The sequence below is a fragment of the Pteronotus mesoamericanus genome, unplaced genomic scaffold (genome assembly GCF_021234165.1).
Source record: "Pteronotus mesoamericanus isolate MK-2021 breed Mesoamerican mustached bat unplaced genomic scaffold, CSHL_Meso_final contig_164, whole genome shotgun sequence".
In the NCBI taxonomy this organism is placed as follows: Eukaryota; Metazoa; Chordata; class Mammalia; order Chiroptera; family Mormoopidae; genus Pteronotus; species Pteronotus mesoamericanus.
Window position 1 is genome coordinate 30528710 of NW_026555065.1, and position 26230 is coordinate 30554939.

The 26230-nt window shown below is 34.8% G+C and overlaps 1 protein-coding gene and 1 pseudogene across 1 annotated transcript in view; one reads left to right on the forward strand and one right to left on the reverse strand.

Annotated features, from left to right (window-relative positions):
* Positions 1–233: 233 nt before the first annotated feature.
* The window catches only part of KATNBL1 (katanin regulatory subunit B1 like 1), a 36057-nt gene continuing 10060 nt past the window's right edge, over positions 234–26230 (reverse strand). The window contains exons 2-10 of the mRNA XM_054565626.1: positions 13667–13797; positions 12375–12415; positions 10093–10372; positions 4790–4908; positions 4100–4150; positions 3917–4006; positions 3512–3601; positions 2614–2707; positions 234–1159 (exon numbers count right to left, since the gene is read on the reverse strand). Coding sequence (XP_054421601.1) covers positions 1127–1159; positions 2614–2707; positions 3512–3601; positions 3917–4006; positions 4100–4150; positions 4790–4908; positions 10093–10372; positions 12375–12415; positions 13667–13783 — 915 coding nt within the window. The 5' untranslated portion in view covers positions 13784–13797 and the 3' untranslated portion in view covers positions 234–1126. The remainder of the gene's footprint in view (positions 1160–2613; positions 2708–3511; positions 3602–3916; positions 4007–4099; positions 4151–4789; positions 4909–10092; positions 10373–12374; positions 12416–13666; positions 13798–26230) is intronic.
* On the forward strand, positions 19039–19476 carry LOC129064386 (60S ribosomal protein L32-like; annotated as a pseudogene).

Below are 26230 nucleotides of genomic sequence, written 5' to 3' on the forward strand. Positions count from 1 at the left end.
TGGTATTAAAAAAAAAAGACCTCATATAGTCTGCTGGCATTTCATACCGACTACTGGAGGAGGTAGTAATATAAAGTGTTGGAATTTAAAATATAAGGTCAGCACTAACTGTAAACATTTCTAAAGCACTGTAATTCTTTAAATCATAATGTAGTGAAAAAGAATTAGAATTCATACAAAACCAAATTTTAAAAAAGCAAAAAATAGGAATATTTAGTAAATTTACTCAAATAAAGAAAGCTTAAATGATACAGAACAGAGAATATTAGAAATCTATATACAACAGAAGTAAATATAAATTAGCCAACTCTATGAACATTTCCAGCTAAAGCACTCATACAATAATGTATTTACCTTTTTATTTTATATAGGAATAACACACACATACATGACATGACGATTCTGGCAGAAATATCAGAGAAATTAAAAGTATTCTCAAGTCTTGCAGATGGTGTGGAGTAAGTTTGAAGAACAACATTCTCCATCAGTGGAAACCCCTGATTTAACGCCATAATTTTCATGCCAGAAGTATGGTTGGTTTTAATTTTTTTAAAACAGACATTGGTATCATACACATTGGCTTATTAATAATTAAGGCATTTTGTATACACAGTATCTCAGTGTGGACAAAAAACTTTTAGTATTCATTATTTGCTATGATGTTTTAAACTTCCAAAGTCTTTTCAACATAAGAAAATAGCTGCACACTTTTGAGTGTTTTCTTATAAAACACAATCTTAAAAAAAGTAATAATGATTGGTCTTTGTGGTTCCTAGTAATAAGTTCTGTCTTATTTTTTCACATAGTATAAAGTATATTCTTATGCAGGATTGCATTAAGATCCAGTAGCTCTTATACAATGTTATCAAATAACCATATAAATTCCTAATGCAGCAAAGGTGAACAATCTTCATAGTGCACTTTCACCTTATTGAAGTTGAAGCTGCTCCTTTCCACTTCAATGTGAAGTAGATCATTAGCTTTTTGTTAGTGGTTTCATTATGTGACTTTAAAAAAAAGTTTTAATATCTTCCACAGTTCACAGTTCTCTGATGAGACTTTTTTGGAAATCAGATAGTCCAGGGGTGTTCTGAATAACCAAATGCTCTTTAGTAGATGAAGTCTTTCAATGCAACTGTAATAAATAAGCATCTACATCCTTAGAGAATAAAACAAAAACATTTAATTAGCTAGTACAGTAAATACACATACACAAAACCTGTTTTCTAATCCCTTTTGTCACTTGATTTGCCTTAGTTTCCCTTTGTAACCTTTTGAGGGTAAAAGATGTACCTTTTTAATCTGCCTTTATTTAGCACAGGGCCTGGCACACAGCACATGCTCAATAAATGTTTGCTAAATGCTGAGTAAATGGTTTGGTTCCTATGATCAAGCAACTCTGCCTTTATAGCTAGGCAAGAATATTAAATCATTTACAGCAATTCCTTCAGTTTGATGATAGCCTATCTTTCTGATTTCTATCCTTAAGAAAATTACAATTAAGGATTTAATACTGTAAAAGAGGTTTTATCATAGCTAAAGGAACTTCACAGAACTTTTAATCACTTAATATTGTCTTTATCTTAATTTCACATTCACAATAAAGCTTCTCTCTTTATAAAAAATTACAACTGAAAGCAAATTTCTAAGGAAACAATAATTTTTCAGTTTTGTTACCAAGAATATAAGACCCCTTCAGAACAATGTCATATATCATGTATGCTTTAGAAGTATTCATTTTCACCTCCATTATCAAAAGAAAAACAAGAGAAATAAAACTTCTGGGAAACTGATTTTTGTCTATAAGATTTTCATCAAGAATTCTATAAAATTATACACAGTGGTAACACACATGCTTGATATATCATTTTGCTTCTTTTCTTGAAAAGTATCCAATAAAATTTTTACAAATAAATCTATAGCATAAATCCTCTTATTCAATTATATTTTTTAAAATTAAAGATCACTTGTATATTTCTGGCTAATGCCCATTTATGATAGCAATATGCTCAATAAAAGGGTGGAAACATTTAACAATTATTTTTTTCCCCTGCAATTATATGTATTTTTATATACTAATGTTTTCTGGAGTTTAAATATTAAAATCCAATGTACCTTTTCCTTTAAGAGACAAGCAAACAAATAAAAGACCAGTATCAAATCCATACTGTGATTTGAACAGTTTACTTTCCTAAAGAGCATATTAGCAAAAGTCAAGTAAAACATCAATACCCCAAAACCGTTTAATTGTATTCCTTCTTATCTTCGGATACCTTCCTAACCTGGATTTTTAACTTTTTCAAATATCTTTCTTTGACTGGAACTAGGTGATAAAACAGTCTCTAGTGCATTATTTCTGTGGCTGCATCTGAAACACATTTAAAGGCTAATTCCTGTGTTTCCTGTCAAAGTCACATTCATTTCCAACAAAAGACCATAAGCATTTGCAAATATGATATTAACTTTAGACCTTATGAATAGTACTGAATTAGACTGCCTAAAGATTTGAAAGGGTTCATTTATAAATGCATAATACTAATATTATTTCTCAATTTTAATTAAGCTTAAATATTGATTTTTAACCTTACATTTTTAGGTATAATTATAGATTACCTTAGCTATATTACCAGTATATCCTGGAACCAAAGTAAGATGGTTTTCTTGTTCCCACAATCCACTTAATTGTTGTTTTAAAATCTGAATATTTCTAGGAGGAAAAAAGTAAAATGAGAATGCAAATATAACAGTGTATGAACTTTAGTTGTAAATACATTTAATGAAAACAGTTTAAAATTTTTCAAGTATTTATCAGAGAAAATTATACTATTTGAAGTCATGCAACTCTAAATTGTATGTGCCAATCATAGAAATTATTTACTTAGTTGTTAATGCAGGTAAGAAAGCTAGGCATTTGAAGCATGGAAACAACTTGTTCTTGGGTATGTAGTAGGAAATTCTGAGTGTCTAAAAAGAAAACCATAAACTTTAAGGAGACTACTGGGAGATATTTTTTGTAGCTTCATGATAATCTGGCTCATTTGGTAAATACCTACATATTTTCACATCAAGGCAATACTCAAATTATGATGATTATAATATAGTTTTTAGAATTGTAATCATCCACATTGGATTCTGAGGTTAATGTCTAGGTAGACAAAGGATGCCTTGATTCCTGTGCCTCATTGCTTAGTCCACTAAAGGCCATCTTGTTTTCTTTCCCTTACTCAATATAGAGAAGTTTAAACCAATGCTGTGCTTGTTCCTTCTAAAATGAAGAGTAGAGTTCTGCTAGAAGAAGAGTTATGGGGGATACTGGGCTCTGGAAATCAACTTCTATTGTGTAATTTCCACATATGAACAGTATCCTGATTTAATATTTCTCTGAAAATGAAGAGAATAAATATTATAAAGTGACGATCATGAAATAAAATTATCACCTAGTTTAATACAGCTACTTCTCTGAAAAAAAAAAAATGTAGAAGCATGAGGTTATCTTTAAAAGTATACTCACCCATCATTCATAATTTCTGTTTTGGATGATAGTTCTGACCACCACCTTTTTATGACTGCTTGAAGCCAGTTTAAACCAACTATTATATATCTGAAATGACATTTTATTACAAAATTCAAGTGTCTTCATCCAAGAAGCCTTTACAAAAAAAATGATACCCCGCTACTCAAAACAAACACACATACATACAATGACCTTCCCCCTTTTAAAAATTTATTTCATTACTTACACAAAACTGTATTATATATAATGTGTTTATTGACACTTTTATAATTATTCTTTAGTCACTTTACATTCTTTTCCTAATTGGATTCTAAGCAACTTGAAAGGAGAAACCATGTACATCTCATGGAGCTCAAGGATGTTGAAAAAGAAAAATGAGTTGAGATTCAGATTAGCACTTACTCTTCAAATTTGCTTTTAAGTAGTGACTTTACTAGAGGCAACAAGTCTACACAGCAGCCAAGTGAGATATACTGTTTTTCTTCCTGTAAACTAAACAAAGAAATAGTAAGTTATAAAAATGTGAACAGGTCATAATTTGTCCTTTTTTAAACTAATTTATTTTCTGAAAAGTACTCTTTTTACCTATTGGTAAGCACAGGAAGGCAATCTACCACCACACCGAGGTCTTCTATCCTGTGGGTACACAAAGAATAGCATTGCTTAAAGAGCTGACTTCCTCAATTATTTTAATATCATGACCTTCACATTGCGTCTGAGAAATTCATTCATTGAACAAGAAGCCCAAGTGTCTACGACTAGCCAGATGCTGAGGGGACAGCAGTAAACAAAGAGATGGGGTCTGCATTATAGTATGAGTGTGAGTGTAGGTTGGGTGGGAGGAGAAGGCAGAGACAGACAATAAACATATAAACAAGTAAACTGTATAGAACATGTAGATGGTGGTTAAGTGCTATGGGAAAAAAATAAAACAGAAGATAGGGAGTAAAGAAATGTGTATTTTAAAATTAAGTAGTCAAGGAAGTCCTCACTAAGGTAACATTTGAAAGAGTAATGTTTAAAGTTCTCCCACAGTGGTGTCTCTTAGTTTTATGGATAAGAATCTTAGAGAAGGTAACAGCTTTGTTCAGTCTGATAAAACAGAAGGTTTTCTGTATTTTGGTTACTCTTAGACTGGTGATGAAAGTCTGTCCCTACTGAAGCTAAACATAGAAGTTTAAAATAACAACAACAACAACAAAAAGAACAGGTACTTCTAGATAGAACATTGGAAATTACTTCTATTGAACAGAAAGCATAAATAGTCACACTTACCTCACCAAATAAGCTACAAGTTCACTTATACTTCTCTTTTTCCAGAAAGTTAAAGCCACATTCAATCTCAAATTCCTGCTGAACAAAACTTGTGCCATTGTTTCATGGTCCTGAGAAACCTGAAAGGCAACAGTCTAACTTCTTAAAAAGCACATGAGAATATGATATGAAATCATTTTTCCATTAAATTATTCTTACAGGCATTTAAAAATTATACAATGGTGATTACCAGAAGGAAAGGGGGTGGAGAGAGGTAGAAGGGAGTAAAGGGGAAATAAACAGTGATGGAAGGACACTTGAATTTGGATGGTGAACACACAATACAATATACAGATGATGTATTATAGAACTGTATACGTGAAACCTATATAATTTTATTAACCACTGACACCCCAATAAATTCACTAAAAATTAAAAAGAAAGAAGAAAAATATTATACAAAGTGACTCCTTTTAATCACACACACACACACACACACACACACACACACAAAATATTGCAGTTAAGCATAGTAAACAAATGATTTAAATAAATTTAGGACATAGGACTTCCTGCCAAGATGGAGGCATAGGCAGATAAGCTTCAATTCCTCACACAACCAAAAGGAGGATAACAACCAATTTAAATACAAAAGCAACCCAAACTGCCAGAAAACAGAACTGTATGGAAGTCTGACAACCAAGGAGTTAAAGAGGAAACATTCATCCAGACCAAGAGGAGGGGCAGAGTTGGGCAGACGGGGCAGAGAGGATGCGCAAGCAAGGCAGCAGCTGGAGGACTGGGCAGGCAAGGAGGGGACTGGTGAACCATGCAATCCCATATTTGCATGCGGATAAATGAGGAGGAAAAACTGGGGAGCAAGACACACCTTGCAATCCAGGGTTCAGTGTGGGAAGCTAAAACGTCAAAACCTCTGGCTGCAAAAACTTGCCGGGGTTGCCATGGTGGGAGAAACTGCCAGTCCACTGGAGGGGCCCACAGGGTCCTAGAATGGACACAAGCCCACCCACCTGGTAATGAGAACCAGGGTGCATCTGGAAGGGGAAATTTGCTTGTGGGAAGTTGGGAAGTCACTGCAAGCGAGGCAAGGGCCGAGTAAGCAGCATTGCTCTCTCTCTGACCCCTCCCCAACATACAGTGCCACAATCCAGGGATGTGGGTTGCCCCACCCTGGCGAACACCTATGGCTCTGGCCCCTTACAATGTAACAGGTGCACCAAGACAAAGAAATATGGCCCAAATGAAAGACCAGATCAAAACTCCAGAAAAAGAACTAAGCAACAAAGAGATAGGCAACCTATCAGATGAAGAGTTCAAAACACTGGTCATCAGGATGCTCAGAGAAATGGTTGAGTGTGGCCACAAAATAAAGGAAGACATGAAGGCTACACAAAGTGAAATTAAGAAAAATATACAGGGAAACAACACTGAAGGGAAGGAAACCGGGAGACAAATCAACAATTTGGAACAAAAGAAATAAACGTTCAACTGGAACAGAATGAAGAAACAAGAATTTAAAAAAATAAGAAGAGGCTTACGAACCTCTGGGACAACTTTAAATGTTCCAACATCTGAATCATAGGGGTGCGAAAAGGAGAAGAGGAAGAGCAAGAAATTGAAAACTTATTTGAAAAAATAATGAAGGAAAACTTCCCCAATCTGGTGAAGGTGATAGACTTCCAGGAGATCCAGGAAGCTCAGAGAGTCCCAAACAAGTTGGACCCAAGGAAGCACACACCAAGGCACATCATAATGACATTCCCCCAGATTAAAGATAAGGAAAGAATCTTAAAAGCAGCAAGAGCAAAGGAGACAGTTACCTACAAAGGAGTTCCCATCAGACTATGAGCTGATTTCTCAAAAGAAACCTTGCAGGCAAGAAGGTGCTGGAAAGAAATATTCAAAGTTGTGAAAGTCAAGGACGTACATCCAAGATTATTCTATCCAGCAAAGCTATCATTTAGAATGGAAGGGCAGATAAAGTGCTTCTCAGATAAGGTTAAGCTAAAGGAGTTCATCATCACCAAGCCCTTATTATATGACACATTAAAGAGACTTTTTTAAGAAAAAGACAAAAAATATGAACAGTAAAATGACAACAAACACAACTATCAACCAACTGAACCTTAAAAAAATAAAAAAGAAACTAGGCAAACGACTGGAACCAGAATAGAATCACAGAAATGAAGATCACTTAGAGGGTTATTGGCGGGGAGGGGAAAGGGAAAGAAAGGGGGGAAAGATACAGGGAATAAGAAGCGTAATTGGTAGGTACAAAATAGACAGGGGGAGGTTAAGAATAGTATATGAAATGGAGAAACCAAAGAACTTATATGTACAACCAATGGACATGAACTAAGTTGGTGGGGAGATAGGCTGGAGTGAATGGGGGTACCTGATAGAGGGAGATAAAGGGGGGAAAAATGGGACAACTGTAACAGCATAATCAGTAAAATATACTTAAAAAAATTTAGGATCTATTTATTTTTTTACCAGTACTTTCTCTTATTTGCTACCATTTTTCTTTTAAATATCAATTATTTGTAAAAATAAATTATTTTTAGCTCATCTATAAACCTAGGATTCAATTTAAAATATGGATTCAGGGGAAAGGTAAACTTGTAGGCCAATCTTTATCTACTGAACAGTGCATAGAAGAAAACCATAAGAATTCAGTTCTGTGACAAGTATTTAAATTAATTCATTTATTCATGTTTTTCTATATAATAAAGTGATATATTCCTATTGCAACAAGTTTACAATGAACAGTATTCACACCTTGGATAAACCTCATTGGCATCATATTGCCATCGTGCAAAACTAAAAAAAAAAATTTAAATAACGCAGAACTGCATAAAATTAAAAGTTAACTACTCTACCTACCCACAGAAACATCTAATATCACTGCCCAGAAGTAATCAGCAGTTAACAGACTGGTATGTATCTTTCCAAACCATTTTCTAGACAAAGAGACAAATTAGGTACTTATAAGATTAAAATGTTATAGCATATATTCAATATATTTTTGAAAATCTTGCTTTTTCACGTATGTATTATGAAGGTTTTCCAATGTCAAGACACAGATCAACCTTCTTTTTAGAAAACAACTACATATTCTCTAGTCTTTATTTAGACTGATTCTGATTTTCCCTATTACAACTATGCATCAATGAACATTATATATGTAAATATGTGCACTTGTACAGATACTCCTGTAGGATTAATTTTAGAACTAGAACAGCTAGATTAAAGGTTACATGTATTTGAAGTTCGACAAAATAATACGATATCACTTTTAGATTTAGGTTTCTAGAGCAGGCAGTCATCAATCAGGAAAAAGGGTTTGAAACAACAAAAGAACAATCAACACATCTATTAAGTGTAAGACTAAGGAAGGTTTCTGAAAAGCAATCAAAATCAGAGAACAAAGTAAAAAGAGGGCTTGAAAAAATGTGGCATTAATTCAAATGCAAAACTGAAACTTTTCTTAAAGACACTGGCATTCAGTTCAGCTGAAGAACCAACCTACGTGCCAATTGAGGCCAGATTTCTGGGTTATAATAGTTACATATGTTCCTTTTCTTCAAGGTATGTAGTTTGTTTGTTTCTTTTTTAAAGATTTTGTTTATTTTTAGAGAGAGGGGAAGGGCAGGAGAAGTATCAGTGGGCAGGAGAAATATCAGTGTACAAGAGAAACATCAATTTGGTTGCCTTTCATATTATGCCCCCTACTGTGGACATGTCCTTCAACCTAGGCATTTGCCCTGACTGGGACTGAACCAGAGACCTTTAGGTTCACAGGCTGGGCTCAACCCGCTGAGCCACATCAGCCAGGGCAAGGCATGTAGTTTCTATGATTATCTGATTAGAGTTGGCCTCATCACTTTTATGACTACTTGAAAGTAGGAACAGTGTCTGTTTTTTACCCACCAATCTATCTCCTCAGAGCCTGCAGAATGCATTGCACAGTAGGGAACCCTCAATAAATATTTGTGAATGAATTCAGTATAACAATGATTCTCTTTAACACTGTTTTAGTTGCCATGCTATTCTCCAGGGCCCATAATAATTCAATATTAAATCAAATTCTCCTTCCTTCCTCCTTTCTCACAGATACTATACATACTTCCTTCACTTCTCATAGCATTGCTAATTTTCTATTACTTCACTTTTTGTAAGAACATTTTCACTAGCAAAAAGAATCTTTATTTTTGCATCACTTAGTTATGGTTTTAGTTAGTAACACTGTATTTTCTACCTTTCTTTCATCTTATTTTTTTGTAATTATCCTAAATATGATGCTTATATTCATTCACCTATATACACTTATGACCATTTTAATTTCTAAAAACTTTTTCGGCTTGTATGATACCGAAAATACTTTTTAAGCTGTCATGCCATAAAAAAACAATACTAAGTTTACCAAATCATAGTTAAAGAAATTAAGGTACTTTTAATGTTATGTATGTATTTAAAAAATTGCAGAAGCATCATTTAATCACATAGAAAAATACCTAAGTTTATTAAGCATCAAGGTATCAAATTATATGTACAGTATGAAGAGAAAAGATACATGAAAAACTTAATGCTGTTATTTCCAAATGTTGAGATTATGGATCATTTTTTCCTTTGGGTTTATTTTCTACAACATATACAATAAACATGCAATAATTATTATAAATTCATGTGTGTTTACAAATTTTATCAAACCATTCTTTCAAATGATTTTTTATAAAATGACATTTTTCAGGTTTAAACACACCACGAAACTCACTCATTAAAAGTATGTAATTCAATTTTTTTAACCAACTTACAGAATTGTGCAACCATCATAACCCAGTTTTAGAATGTTTTTATCATCCCCTCAAAATTCCCTTGAGCCTATTCAAATAACTAATTTTGCGTGAACAAGAAGAGAAGCACATCTTAGTAGGTTTGCCAAAATAAAGCTTTCCTACTACATGATTTTGAGAGCCTAGCAAAATGTGCTTGGATAACTGGCTTTGGTGGTTCATTTTTTGAGCAAGATTTCTTCTCCCTTCCTTTAAACCTCTGCTGGCCAAACTGTCGTTCTGGATATTTATAGAAGATTGTCAATCATTTCAAGCCATCACATATCACTAACTCAGAGAAATGGAATAAACTACTGATTCAAACTTGGTTAATTAGGAAAACTGTGTCAGGGAATTATAATAATTCAAATAAATCTGAATTCAATGGATGGCAAATTATTCTGCTAGCTGAATATGGCAAAGAAAAAACCCAACAGTATAACAAGAATAAAGTTAAGTTTATAAACTTACCTCAGAAAAAAAACTACTGTATTTTGACGATGGGCTTTCTGTCTGTGAAGAACCAGAATCACTGGAGTTAAGCAAATATGTTCGACTATCATGATGTAATTTTTCAGGCAGGAGGCCTGCACAAGCCAGTTCATTTTCTTTATTTGCCATGTCACAGCCCCCACTTCTAGGGGACTGTTTCTTTTTATAACAAGGATTTGGAAAAGGATGATGAACTTTCTTTCTGTGGCAGATCACCTTACGTAGTTTATCTGTGCTTTTCACAGCCTGTCCAACTGTTCTGTAAAAATGAAAAAAGAACCACATGAAAACCTTTAGGTTTTTAAACAGAAAGATTTAATAGGCCACATTTCGTGATCACAATCCAGTAAAATGAAAATTAAAAATGTTAAATTTTAGATCAAAGAGGGAAATTACAAATCATCTGAAAAGGATGATACTTTAAATCAAATGAAAATGAAAAGAAGCATAATAACTAGATGTCTTTAAAATGAAATATTACAGGCCATTCTGGGAGTAAGAAAATTGTAACAATTTCTAGTTATTAAACTTTTTCTAATGATTATACATGTTTGACTATATTAAAGTTTATTTTGATTAAATTGAATATATTTAATTTTACTTGCATAAGAAACCATAATAGAGTACATCTCAGGGTTTAGCATAGTGGTTCTCAAATGTTTTGGCCTCAGGATGCTTTGTACTTTTAAACATTCTTGAGGTCTCTTGAACTTACACTTCTCTGGCTAATAGATATATAAAAAGATGCTCAATTTCATTAACAATTAGGAAAATGCAAATCAAAATTAAAATGAGATACCACGTCATACCTGTTAGAATGGCTATTAATAAGCGAGTAATAACAAGTGTTAATGAGGTTGTAGAGAAAAAGGAACCCTCATTCACTGCTGGTGGAAATGTAAACTAACATAGCCACTATGAAAAACAGCACGTTCCCCAAAAAATTAAGAATGGAGTTACCATATGATCCGGCAACACCTCTTTTGGGTATCTTCCTGAAAAATCTAATCTATTCATAAAAATATATGTACTTCCATGTTCATTGCAGCATTATTTGTGGTGGCCGAGAAATGGAAATAACCAAAATGTCCTTTGATAGATGACTGGATAAAGATGATGATGTATGTATATATAATAGAATACTACTCAACCATAAGAAAAGATGAAATACTGCCATTTGTGACAACATGGATGGATCCTGAGAATCTCATGCTATGCAAAATAAGTCAGATGGAAAAAGTCAAGAATCATATAAATTCACTAATGTGGAATACAAAACTGAAAGCAACAAATGAACCACTCAGACAGACAAACAAACAAAACCTCGCAGACATAGATAACAGTATGGTGGTTACCAGAGGAAAAAGAGATGGGAGTAAAGGGTAAATGGAGTCAGTTACATGGTGATGAAAGACAACTAGACTTTGGGTGATAAGCACATACTGCAATACAGAGATGATGCATTATAGAACTGCACACTTGAAACCTATATAATTTTTTTAACCAATGTCATGCCAATAAACTTAATTTAAAAATTTAAAAAAATTCTTGAGGTTTCAAAAGAATTTTTTAAGGTGGGCAATATTTATTGATATTTACTATATTAGGAACTAAAACTGAGAAAATCTGTTAATTCATTCAACACAGAATATTACCAAAAAAATCCTATATATACATATATATACTGAGAAGAATGGTATTGTTTTACATCTTTGTAAATTTCTAGTATCTGCTTTAGCAGAAGATAGCTGGATTCTCTTTATCTGCTTCTCCATTCCATTTATTGTGATATCAAATGTAGCCCCTGGAAAATTCTACTATAACCTTGTAAGAGGATAAAAATGAAAAAGGTGAATGTCTTAGTATTGATATGAATATAGTGAGCTCAAAAACTCCCTGAAAGGGCTTCAGGGACCCTCAGGGTCCTCAGAACACCAATGGTTTAGGAGAAAGTTCAGCATATCTGAGAATGAATGCCATTTTTACCACTTTCTGGGTGTACAACTTTGAACAAATCACTTAAATTCTCTAATCTTTAGTTTTCCTTATCAATTGTTAGTGGGTAATAATACCTACCCAGTAGGACTGTTGTAAGGATTAGAGATAATACTGATGTGTTTAGCACAGTGGCTACCACAAAGGAACTGTTTGACAATCAGTTTATTATTACTATAATAAAAGAATATTTAATTTTTCCTATTTTTACTCTTACCCAGCTTTCAGTATTTGCTGTTTCCCATAAACTTTAAAGATGCTCTTACCTATTTATGTAAGCAGCCAACTGTTTTGGAGATTTCTTAACCTGAAAAATTAAAATAGATAGTCGCAGTATATTTAAATTTTTAAATAAAGCTATGTAGACTTTGTGATTGATATTAACAAATCTGAAATTCAACAGTTACATTTTCCTGTTCTAATGCTTTATCTCAATAATTAGTTACAACATTTTATATAGATGTTTTTGCTATATCCATCTCCCTATTTTACATGCCACTAGTCACATATTATACTGACAGCATGCTTAGTAAGTTGAATTTTAATATGGTTTAAAAGAAATTATATCAGTGCTGATGTGCCTTTCAATGGTGAACAAAAAGCACTCCTACAATTCCTCTTTACTATTAAACTAAAATATTAAATTTATATCCTATCAAAATAGTATACTGCCCAAAACCTTTTTAGAGCTCTCAGAATATAAAGATTTCAGAATATAAACATATTTCATTAATTCTACTTAATTCTGGCAACTTAAGCAGAATTACTACCTCCCATTGTTCAAAATAATTTAACCAGAACTATCCATAACCCTAACCATTTAAATTGTCTGTGATGGAATGAAAGACTGTGTCTCCCCAAAATTCATACATTGAGATTCATGCCCTGGCTGGTGTGGCTCAGTGGACTGAGTGCCAGCCTGTGAACCGAAAATGCATTCCTGTTCAGAGCACATGCCTGGGTTGCGGGCCAGGTCCTCACTGTTGGGGGTGTGCGAGAGACAACGGAGTGATTGATGTTTCTCTAGTATGCTAATGTTTCTCTCCCTTTCTTTTTCCCTCCCTTCCCCTCTCCCTAAAAATGAATAAATGAAATCTTCAAAAAAGGAAGGAAGGAAGGAAGGGAGGGAGGGAGGGAGGGAGGGAGGAAGTGAGGGAAGGAAAGAAAGGAAAGAAAAAAAGAAAAGAAATCCTAACTCTCAAAGTGATGATATTAGGAGATAGGGCTTTTGGGAGGTGACTGGGTCATGAGGGTAGATAGACCTTCATGAATGAGATTAGTGGTCTTATAAAAGAGACCCCAGAGAGCTCTCTCATCTCATCTCATTTACCACGTGAAGACAAAGCGAGAAGACAGCCATCTATGAAACCAGCAAGTGGGCCCTCACCAGATACCAAATCTGCCTAAGCCTTGATCTTGAACTTTCCAGACTCTAGAATTGTGAGAAATAAATTTCTGTTATTTGAAGCCACCTAGTCTTTGGAACTCGGTTATGGTATTCTTAGCCTGACTAGACTAAGATACTGTCTTACCTGTTGCCTAGAAATCATGGACTTACCTCCTTCATGTTCTTATTAGTGAAATTAGAGATCCTTTTTCTAGGAAGATCAGTGGAATGATCCTCGATATTATTACAAAAGTTCCGTTTTTTAACATTGTGGGTTTCAGATGCCATAATCTCTTAAATACCTAGACAACAAAATAAAAATAATAAATGGAAAATACAAAAAACAAAAGAACCTGATTATTTCCTTAATACATGTTTAAAAAGATAACAGCTCCATACCATGTAAAAGAGGCTTACAAGTAAAGCAGAAAACATAGTTCTTATTATACATTTTTTAAAAACCTTAAGCACAGAGGAAGCACAGACAGGGCATTTTAGGAAATTAAGGCTCTTTCTGTTCTCATTCTTTTTGTTCTCATTCTCATATTATTGTTACTGGAACCTGTAACAATAATATGGCATGTATTTTGGGCCAATGCAAAATGTCTATCTTCCCATTTTCCGTATCACTAGCCATGTATTAAATTTAAATATATAGGTCATAAAATCAGGTCTATATGAACAGTAGTGATATTTATGGCATCCAAATGTACAGAGATCTAAAATTTCAGAACAAAATCACATTTACCACCGCAAGCAGCCAGAGGAACCAAAACCAAACTAGATATATCTGACTTGTTTCATGCCTAACCCTTACATTTCTCTTTCATTCTTGTAACTAGCTCTCCAAAGCTTTTCTCTACCTTTGAAAAAAACCAATCCACTCTCCTGTTCCTCCAATTATATCTGATCCATGAACAGCCAGCCTTCTACCCGTATGCCTAAGTTAAGAAACTTTTCGGATGAGACTTTTAAAAAAGTAAATAAATAATTGCAGTAATACAATAAGCACTGACAGAGGGGTGCCCATGTGAGTGAGCAAAGCTTCATCAAGAAGAGGTAAAGGACAAGCAGCATGTACAGAACTGAAAGGCATGATGAAACATGGTTTGTCTGGCATTATCTTAAGCAGATGCATGTGACTGGAGCTTAGACTGGGGGTGGATTTGCAGCTAAGTAAGAAATGAGGTTGGAGAGAATGAGGCAGAAGCTAGATCACAAAGGGTCTTATCCACCAGGACTTTTTTTTTTTTTTTTAAAGAAAGGGAGACATTTAAAGATAACAGACTAAACATACAATTTCTTCTACCGTTCTCTGAGACTCCATTACAATGACAGTAAAAAGATTTTAAAGACATAAAACCCGTAAGGACAAAGAAGAGGAGGTGATGGCAACAACATTTTGGAAACAGCAAAGCAGAAGTGATAAAGGACTTGGCAGATCTGAAAAGCCAAATCCTAAATTAGCAGTGAGGACAGGTAAAAAGCAAAATCCCCAAAAGGTTCAGGAATTGGCAATACTGAGGACCTCAAGAAGTGAGGATAAAGATGGGCTTAAGAATAAGCAGAATGACTGAATATCCATTCAAGACACAGGTTATATCTCTATATCCCCTGCTCCATATTCCAGTAAAAGACTAGTATTGTATGGAAAATTTAAAACAAAGTCCTTGGGGTAAAAAACACCAGTCACAAATGGGGCATCAAGTGGTAATTTACAGACTAATGTTGAGACCTCTAACTTTTTTTCTACCATTTGCCTCACAGAGGCTTGCAGCCAGACTTACACACTTCAGAAAGAGTGCAGAAGATCAGTCCCAGAGGGAAACAAACATGCATACATATCTAAAAATATCAACATTAGTGATGGTCAAAGTCCACAAAGAACTGTTTTATATCTTGACTATGGTGCTAGTTACCTAACTGTTGAAACTATGAAATATAAGGGTGAATTCTTATTAGATGTACATTTTATCTCGATAAACCTGACTTTCAAAAAATCCTTAAGAGATAAGAACTGCATCCATCAAACACAAATGAGACAAGAAACAAACCAACTAAGATTCATGGAAGTTAATTATTATTAGAGTAAACTCTTGTTTCTGTCAAAACATGTAATCTGATTATTAAACAATCTATAAAAAAATCAACTTTTTAGAATCCAACTCAGTGATAAATATGAAGCTGCCTATCACAAAAATACCTTCAGAAATAAAAGTAATTGGAGAAAGAGGTCTCTAATGTCATCCATATTTTAAAAATAAATATAGTAGAATGATAATCAAAAGCATATAGTCTGAAGTTGAGGTAATGGTCTCATTTCATTAAGATTATGACATTCCTAAAGCACTAGAATCTGATTTAAGATTTTACAAATTTTAATATATAGAAAACAAAGATTACTAAAGAATACTAGTTAGAAAACTAATTTGAAAGCTTAAAACAGGTGGTGTGACAATAACATTAGTAATTACTAATAAAGTAACAGCAACCACCATTTTGTCATTTAAAATGGAACCAGATGCTTTATATTCAAAATCACACTTACTATAATTTCTGATGCTGAAATTATAACCTCCATTTTTAAAATACATAGGTTTAAAAAAGTAACCTGTTCTAATGTACCAAAGGTGTTTTAAGTTTATTTAGGACAAAATTTGCCTGATCAGTGGAGGATAGATGATAACATTGCTCATCTCAAGGTTCTGTGTATTTCCTGTTCTATCTGAGGAATGCCTTCCCCTCATATGTTCTTATAGTTTGCTTCCTTATAACATTTTTAAGTTCTTGCTCAAATATCCCCTCTTCATAGTGGCTTTTCCCTGACCCAGTCTAAAATAGCACCTACTGTCCTGGCTGGTGTGGCTCAGTCGACTGAGTGCCAGACGGAGAACCAAAGGTCGCCATTTAGATTCCCAGTCAGGGCATGTGCCTGGGTTGCAGGCCAGGTCCCCAGTTGGGGGCACATGAGAGGCAACCAATCAATGTATCTCTCGCACATTGATACTTCTCTCCCTCTCTTTCTCTCTCCCTCCTTTCCTCCCTCTCTAAAAATAACAATCTTTAAAAAAAAAATAGCAGCTACCTTCTCTTTCCTATCTCCTTATCCTACCCTACTCTGTTTTTCTTGATCATATTTGCCACTACTCAAAAATAATTTGTCTCTTGATCATGTCTTCTCTATAAAAATATAAGCTCCATGATGGGTGGGACCTTGATTGACTGTTCACTCTTATATTCCCTGGGCCTATAACATTGTCTGACACTTACAAAGTGCTCTATATGTACATGTTGAATGAATTAGTAAAAATCTTATTCTATACTATGTATAAATGATAATTAGTTGAAACAGCTTTCACCTTCCATCTTTTTTCCAGCCATTTCTAGTATAGACTACCAGTCTTTTATCCATAGATTAACCCTACTTATTACACACACACACACACACACACACACACATATTTTAAAAGTCTACAAAATTCAGACTGGGGCAGCCACTGTGGAAAACAATACAGAATTTCCTCAAAAAACTAAAGGTGGAACTGCCTTTAACCCAGCAATTCCGCTGCTGGGATTCTACTCTAAGAATCCTGAAACAGCAGTTCAAAAGAACCTATGCACTGCAATGTTCATATCAGTGTTATTTACAATAGCCAAGTGCTGGAAACAACCTAAGTGCCCATCAGTAAATGAATGGATCAAAAAACTGTGGTACATTTACCCAATGGAATACTACACAGCAGCAAGAAAGAAGGAACTCCTATCCTTCACGAAGGCATGGATGGAACTGGAGAGTATTATCCTAAGTGAAATAAGCCAGGGGTTATGGACAAATACAATATGATCTCACCTATAAGTGGAACCTAATCAACATAACAAACAAGCAAGCAAAACAGAACCAGGGGCATGGAAATAAAGAACAAACTGACAGTGACTGGAGGGAAGGAGAGAGGGGAGTTAACGGGCAAGTAAGGGAAGCGGTAAGTAAAGAACATGTATTGAGGAGTCAGGCGCATGGACAATGGGGTGGGGACTGACTGTGGTCAGGGGCAGGGCAGGGGAGAACAACAAGGGGAAAAATGTGGGACAACTGCAATCCAACAGTAATTAAAAAGAAGAAAGTAAAAAACAGTCTATTGAATTTGAATGTTTTCCTTTAGAAGATAGCACTTATTTACTGACAGTCTGTCTCCCTTTTATACGGAAAAAATATTCATTTCTTCTTTTTTTTAAAGAACATAGTGTTACACTTTTTTAAAAACTGAAAAACTTTACATCATTAGAAAAATGCAAGTCAAAACCACAATAAGACACTACTTCACAACCATCAGAATAGCTATAATAAGAAAAGAAGGAAGGAAGGAAGGAAGGAAGGAAGGAAGGAAGGAAGGAAGGAAGGAAGGAAGGAAGGAAAGGAAGGGAGAAAGAAAGAGAGAGAGAGAGAGAGAGAGGTTATGGTGAAGATATTGAGAAACTAAAACCCTCACACATTACTGTGTGAATATAAATGGTACAGTGGCTCTGGAAAACAGTTGGCCAGCTCTTTAAAATGTTAAATACAAAGTTACCATAGCATCCAGCAATTCCACTTTTACATATTTATTCATGTGAAATGGAAGTTTATATTCACAAAATACTTGTATGCAATTGTTGATAACATTATTCAAAATAGCCAAAAATGTGATAGATCCAAATATCTATCGACTGGTAAATGGATAAACAATAGGAGGAATATCCATCTGGAATACTACTCAGCAACAAAAAGGAATGAAGTACTGATACATGCTATGATATTTATGAACATCATGCTAAGTGAAAAGAGCCAAATACAAAAGACCACATATTGTACAATTCCATTTATATAAAATGTCCATAAAAATAAAATCTATTGAGATGGAAAGTAGATTAATGGTTGCCTAGGGCTGGGGTGGCAGTGGGAATAACTGCAAATGAGCACAAGATATCTTGGCGGGGAGGTAATGATAATGTTCTAAAATTTGATTGGGTTGATGATTGCACAATTCTATATACAATTATAATCAGTAAACTGTACATTTAAGTCAGGTGAATTTTATGGTAAGTTATATTTCAATAAAGCTTAAAAAGGTGAAGGTAATTATCAAAATTGTAATGGTAAAGTCTCTTCACAAATACATTACAAATTCCGTTTTATGCCTTATACATTTGGTATACCTTTCTTGGGCAATAATATAGGATTGTCCTTTTTCCCCCAAGAGCATCTGACAGTCTAAAGCAATTGTTGAGGCTCCTAGGTATTTGCGAAGTGTCATTTGATAATATATAAAAAGAGAATGATCAGAAATGGGATCATGTGTGGTTGAATACAGTGATTATAGAAAATAGAAAGAATAATCTTCTCATGAAAAAAAGAATAAAAGGAAAAAAGGCCTTGAGAGATAAAGCAAGAGCTAAGGCATACTGAGAAGAGAACAAAATACTAACTTTACTTATAACTATTCTGAACACTGGATAGAGTATCTGTTTTCTTACATAAAGACAATAGCATCCTTGACACTGCCTATGGAGGTGGCAGCCATCTCCTACTTGGCACCATGGCTGCCCTCAGACTCCTCATGAAACCCAAGATTCTCAAAAAGAGGACCAAGAAGTTCATCTGGTACCAGTCTGACCGATATGTCAAAATTAAGCAGAACTGGCAGGAACCCAGAGTTACTGACAATAGGGTACGCAGAAGATTCAAGGGCCGTATCTTGAGTCCCAACATTGGTTAGCAGATCAACAAGAAAACAAAGCAAATGCTGCCCAGTGGCTTTCGAAAGTTCCTGGTCCACAATGTCTAGGAGCTTGAAGTACTGCTGATGTGCAACCAATCTTACTGTGCTGAGACTGCTCACTACATCTCCTTAAAGAAGAGCAAAGCCACTGTAGAAAGAGCAGCCGAGTGGGCCATCAGAGTCACGAATCCCAATGCCAGGCTGCACAGCGAAGAAAATGAATAGACAGATGTGTACACATTGTATTTGTGTTAATTAAGCCATGAAATTTTGCCAAACAAAAAAAGTCAATAAAGTAATTGCTACAGCTATTTTCTTGACAAGAGAGAAAAACAGTGACATGTAGAGGGAGCTGGAGGGATGAATTTCCTTTAGGTGGTAGTCATCTACCAGAAAAATGAAAAGGGATCTATTCATATAATTTACTACAATGGCCTCCCAGTAAAGAGATTAAATAGCTCCAGGTGTTTAGATACTCCCTACATACTCCCAATGAGAAAGCTCATCATTCAGGAATGAAACATGTCTGGACTTTTGTCTCCAATAACTTAAGCTACAGCTCAAGATCAAATTAACTTAGCTTTCTTTTTACATTAATATATTATAGTGTATCTATTATTTATATTGTATTTAACTCTGCAATTTCATTCCTCTTCTTGAAAAACAAAGCATGGATATGTACAAAGAATTATAATATTTCTAGTATCAGTGATTTTCTTCCAATCACCAACATCAGAGTAACTCTCACTATTAAAAAGGGTGTGTATGGTAGTCTTGTCAAGAGTCTTGAGGTTGAAAATTTATAACACTAACTTATAATAATAAAAGGTTTTAGAATTTAAAGCTTCAGCCTAATTTTTTTTTTTAACCCAGAGAGATCAAGTAACTTGCCCAAAGACAGTTAGCTAGTTAATGGTATAGCATAGAGCAGAGAAAAAATCCACTTCATTCTACAACATCTTTGTTTTTATTAGTTGAATCCAATTCATTCCCAACTAGAGTAGAGTTAACATTTCCATGCTGAATAGCCAAATAAGATGAGAGTACTATTTTTCTGAGGAGATGACAAAGGAGGGACAGGTGTGCATAAACAATATGGGAACCCTACCTTCCATCCTTCCCTCACCCTGTAAGGGTGAACCTTTTCTTCTCTCTTCTAAGCCCCTACAGGAAATTTAGAGTGCTTAAAAGGCAAATCATTGGTTTCTCTATGAGGCAGCTGCCACACAAAAAATAAAAAGGAAGGATGAATATGGACTTTTTTCAAGAATGTCAGTGAAGGGGAGAGAAACAAAAGGTACAGATAGGATTTTCTGGGACAATCCTTAGAGCCTGGGGATACTGATTCCTTCCTCCTAAATTCAGCTACCAGATTCTCAATAGCTGCTTTGGTATTTGTAGCACTTACGTTTAATAATGGAATTTGGATCAGGTTAAAACAATACGGAGATAAAAAAGGGAATTGAGAATGCCTAGATCCAAATGAGATTAGTGCTTAAAATGGAATATCAAAAACACTATTTACAAAGAATATTTTGTGAAGTGGAAGAAGCTTCAAAAATAACAGTATTTTAAAAAGTAGGACAGAAAACAGAATATATAGTATAATACTGTTTTTTCAAAATATATACATATAAAGTTAATCCATTCAAAGGCTTCAACAAAACATTAACAGAAATTATTTATTATTGCCAGTGGAATTACAGGTGATATTTTCTTCACTTACATGTTTCCCCATTTTCTACAATGAACATGAATTATTTTTATAATCTGAATAAATATTTTAACATAATGAGTCACTATAAAAAGCAGATTATATAATTCCCTTATAGTAAAAATGCCAACATACAGGTAATATTTCATAGGAAGAATCTATTTTAACTTTTCCAAAATGAGGGCAACTCCATCTAATTTTCTCAATTCTTGCCTTCTCACTTCATCTGGGACTTAGCTTCTACATACACTTTTGTATCTTCAATTTCTCCCTTTGAACTGACTCCTCCCCTCCAGCTTTCAAACATGATCAGGTTTCCCCTATCAACTCCTATACTCTTTCTCTACTTTTCTTTCCTGCCAAATTTCTACAATGAGTGCTTTTTAGTTTCCATTTTCTCTTTAACCCTTTACAATCTTGCTTTTATTTTTGCCCTCTTGTTTGAAAAAATTGCATCTTCAAGGTCGCTCGAAGCTATAGGGGAGCTTTTATAGCACTGATAATGCTCATCAAGGTCAGCCAATCCAAGTCTAAAGACTGCTGACTCTTCATTGCTTTTTTATCGCTTCAATGTCCCTCTCCCCTCAATCGTTCTGTTCACATGACACAGCGCTATCTTGGCTCTCTTTGTTCCTTTACCTTCAATGACTCATTTCTCATTAAAATAAAATTGGAAAAATATTCTTTCACGGCTTCAGCTATTTCCCTAGATCTAGTCTCTCTTCTGACATCTATGTTTTTAGCTTCCTGATCTGCCATTGTTGGTCCAAGTCAACACATCTAAAACAAACCTACCTCTTCAAGCTCTTCCAATGTCAAAACAACTAGCTGCCCTTCCTATCTACCACATTTTAAATTATTGGCATCAAATTTCTCTCAGACTAGAAACCTGGGAGTTAATTTGACTCCTTTCTTCTTCCTTCCAACAAATCACTAAGTCTTCTTGAATCTTCCTTCAGATTATTTCATGGATCCATTCTGACCTTCCCTTTTCCACTGTCAGATCTCTAGTCCCATCACTTCAAGCCTAAATTACTGTAAGAATTATTTGATTTTCCTGTCACCATTCTTCTTCTGGTCCCTATAACTCATCCTTTACAACCATTGCCTATAGTGTTCATTGCAAGATCCTGAAATTTCCAATAGTTTCCTACTGAATTTCTGAGGCTCCAAGAAGGCTGCATAATTTTATTTAACTGGGTCCCAAACTTAGCTACCATCCTACTTTTTTTTATTCTGCCTAAAGATATGCATAAAGTTTGAAAAATTCAGATATTCCAAGAAACATAGTTTGTGGAACTGATTTACTACACCAAGACTAAACTATCTATCTAAATATAGAAAAACTTCATAAGCAGGTACCTTACTATGAGAAATTAATCATTTTTTCAATTAGAAAGGAAGGAGAAAAAATTCCTATTTTTTTTTTTTTTAAATACGGGGAGGATGGAAAGTTTTTTGTTGAGGGAGGGAGATTCCATTGTATTGGTGTCGATCAAGTAGCAATATTATTAAAAATAATAGCTAGCCACCCAGGTTGGTGTGGCTGAGTGGGCTGAGTGCCAACATGTGAACCAAAAGGTTGCTGGTTCAATTCCCAGTCAGGGCACATGCCTCAGTTGTGGGCCAGGACTCTCATAGGCACCCGATTGATGTTTCTTTCACACATCAGTGTATCTCTTCCTCTCTTTCTCCCTCCCTTCCTTTCTCTCTAGAAATGAATAAAATCTTCAAAAAATATTAGTAACACCACCTGAGCCTCACCAGAGAGGGTGACAGTAAAGGTTTTATCTTTTTCTAGTTCATGATTTTTGGCAGGACATTTATTCATTCTGAATCTGTTATCTCTAATGCAAAATGGAGATATGGTTGTAAAGATCAAAATGAGATTACATATAAGTTATTACAGCCTGTATTACTCATAATAGTTATATAAAATATAAATATATACAATTCTGGTATTTTGGAAGTCAAATCTGACAACATTGTAGAGCAAGTAAATTATATCTTGTCACTCAGTTTACAGCATCCATATAATTTATCATCCAAATCAAGATGAGTGAGACATTTGAGAGTGAGAGGAGATATTAAAAATTATGAGTTAATAGGCATAAACCAGTTTTGCCCCAAGCAAATTGAGAAGTCTGGTGACCCCAACTCATTTAAAATGTTTCCTTTCCTAGGTTGATTTTAAAATATTTTTTCTATAAAAATTATCAACTACTCAGCAGTAAAAAGAAATGAATTACTGATATACACAGATCATATGAGAATGCCTCAAATGCATCATGCCAAGTGAGAGAAGTCAGGATTAAAAGGCTAAATACTACATAACTTCATTTCTATGACACTCTAGAAAAGGCAATATTATAGGGAAAGAAAAATATCAATTTTTGCCAGAGTCTAAGCGAAAGTAGATGTTAGCTACAAAGGGAAGAGACAACTTATCCCTTATTGTGGTGAGAAACATGTTCTGTATCTTTACTGTGGTAGTAACCATACTGTATATATGTGTATGTCAAAACTCATGTAAATATACATCAATAACCGTACTTGAAAAAATTAGAGTGCAGAGCACATCTCATTTATGGCTTTTCACTAGACTCTTTGGACACTCAGTACTCGGCAGATGTAATATGGCTACATTGGGGCCATATTCATTCTTTTTTTTGCTTGACGAAATTGTTCCACCCTTTAGTCTGGAAAGTTCCTTTAGTCCAGAAAGTTCCAGAAACATTTCTCAAAGCACCTGGAATTTTTATCTGTTTTGACTGCTGATTATTAAGGCCAGCCCTTCTGGCTTCATTTTTGTTCTACCCAACCTTGTGGGCTGAGTCTGGCCCTGAGGATGGTAGATGCACTCAATGCCCTTGGTGAGTGAGTACTATCACTTGGAGACCAGTGGGAGTTAAAAACAATCTTCAAAGGCATTTAGACTTCCCACTCCTCTCCCAGTTCTCTGGAAAGCTTTCAGCTCACTATCCAGTAGGTATCACAACTCACTACCTGGGTGAAAAATTAAAGGCTTATCCAACCCTAAAAACTGGTATAGCTAAAAGTTTAGGTCAAACAGACCCATGTTCATATTTCCACCTTTCCCATTTAATTAGCTATGTGACCATGGTAACAGCTGAGCCTCATTTTCCTCATCTATAAAAGTAAAGATGTTTGTGTTTACTCTGCCTCACTCCAAAATAAGAAAATCTGCAGACAAATTTGGTTTTTTTCTTATTTTTATTGAATTTATTGGGGTGACATTGGTTCATAAATTATATAGGCTTCAGGTGTACAATTCTATAGTACATCATCTGTATGTTGTATTGTATGTTCACCACCACAAGTCAAGTCTCCTTTCATCAAAATTTATTATTCCCTCTTTACCCTCTCTTACCTCCCCCCAGCCTTTTTTCCCTCTGGTAATCACCATACTGCTGTGTTGTTGTTTTTTTCTTAATCCCTTCACCTTTTTACTCAGCTCCCCCAAATTACCTATCCTCTGACAGCTGTCCATCTGTTCTCTGTATCTATGAGTCTGTTTCTATTTTGTTGGTTTATTCATTAGATTTCACATATAAGCAAGATCATATGGTGTTTGTCTTTCTCTGATCGGCATATTTCACTTAGCATACTACTCTCCAGGTCTACTCATGCTGTTGCAAAAGGTACAGTGAGTTTAGGAGTCCCCTACCTTTTTACCTGTTTGTTTTTGTGAAAGCTTTAACGTGGTTAGTTTAAGTTTTTGCCATCTTCTCATAAACTGACTCTCTTGATCTCTGTGACATTCCAATGTTAGTGCTCTCTCTCCTCAGAATGACTACTACTTTGAAATCACTTTGATCACTAAAAATATTCTCTTGTTATAATAATTTGTTTGTTATGTTATTCACAATTCCCCCTACCCCCATCCCAGTCTGTTTATCCAAATAAAGAGATCAAGGGAGTTGGCTTATGAGAAGACAGAAAAACTTTAACCATATTAAAGCCTCACAAAAAGGAATGGAAAAGGGTAGGAGCTCCTAAACTCACTGTCAGCATCTTTAAACACAGAAAGCACATTTTATAACATTAGGTCTTATTTTCTAAGTTTTTGCTATTAAAACTTCCTGCCTCTCCTGATACTGGAGTTCTATGGTAACAAAATGTTTCTTCACCCTGAAAAGTCCCTTTCTCTCCTTTCCATTATATCACAGCCGCCGACTACAATGATGGAGTTCAAATCTTCCTGTGAAGCATTTTTAAAAAAATCATCACCTAGGGATGTTTACTGATTTTAGAGAGAAAGGAAGGGGGAGGGGTGGGGAGAAGGAAAAGAAACATTGAAGTAAGAGAGAAACATAGACCAGATGCTTCCCATATGCACCCTGACCTGAGATGGAAGGTACAACTTAAGTTGTCCCCTGACTGGGGACTGAACTCAGCGGACCTTCTGTGCACAGAACAATGATCCAACCAATGGAGCAACCCAGCCAGGTCACTCTCTGAAGCCATTTCTTGATTCCTTCCTATCTTCACTGATCCTTTATCATATTTTTATGGCACTTAGTTAATATCACATAGCTTACAACTTCAACAATTAACAAATAATTGGCACTAACTGATCCAGGTATGCTTCCTCTTGCCAGCTAAACACAAAACTTCTCATGGGCAGTAATTAATTTCATACTTCTACATACACAGCCTAAAAAGCAACCCAACCATTTAATTTAAATATGTACAAAACCTCTCTCTCTCTCTCTCTCTCTCTCTCTCTCTCTCTCACACACACACACACACACACACACACACACACACACACACACAGTATATCCTCCAGTGAACCAATGAATATAATCACAATCAAAGTCCTAGTAATTTAAGATTCATTCTTAAAAAATGATTAAAGGAAAGAAAGCATATGTATTCAATTCAACATACATTTACTAAGCACCTACTGTTTGTCAAGAAATGAGTAAGAGGTACATGTCTTAAACAAAAAACAAAACAAAAAACCCCTCATAGATACAGACAACAGATTGGTGATTACTGGAGGAGAAAGGGGGTGGGGAAAAAAATGAAGAAGGTAAAGGGGATCAAATATTTGGTGACAGAAGGAGATTAGGCTTTAGGTAGGGAGCACACAATAGAGTAAACAGATGACATATTATAAAGCTGTACACCTGAAATTTATATAATGTTATTAACCAATGTTAAGCCAATAAGTTTAATAAAAAGTAAATAAATGAAAAAAAAGTACATGTCCTATTTCTCAAGAAGCTCATGGCCTAG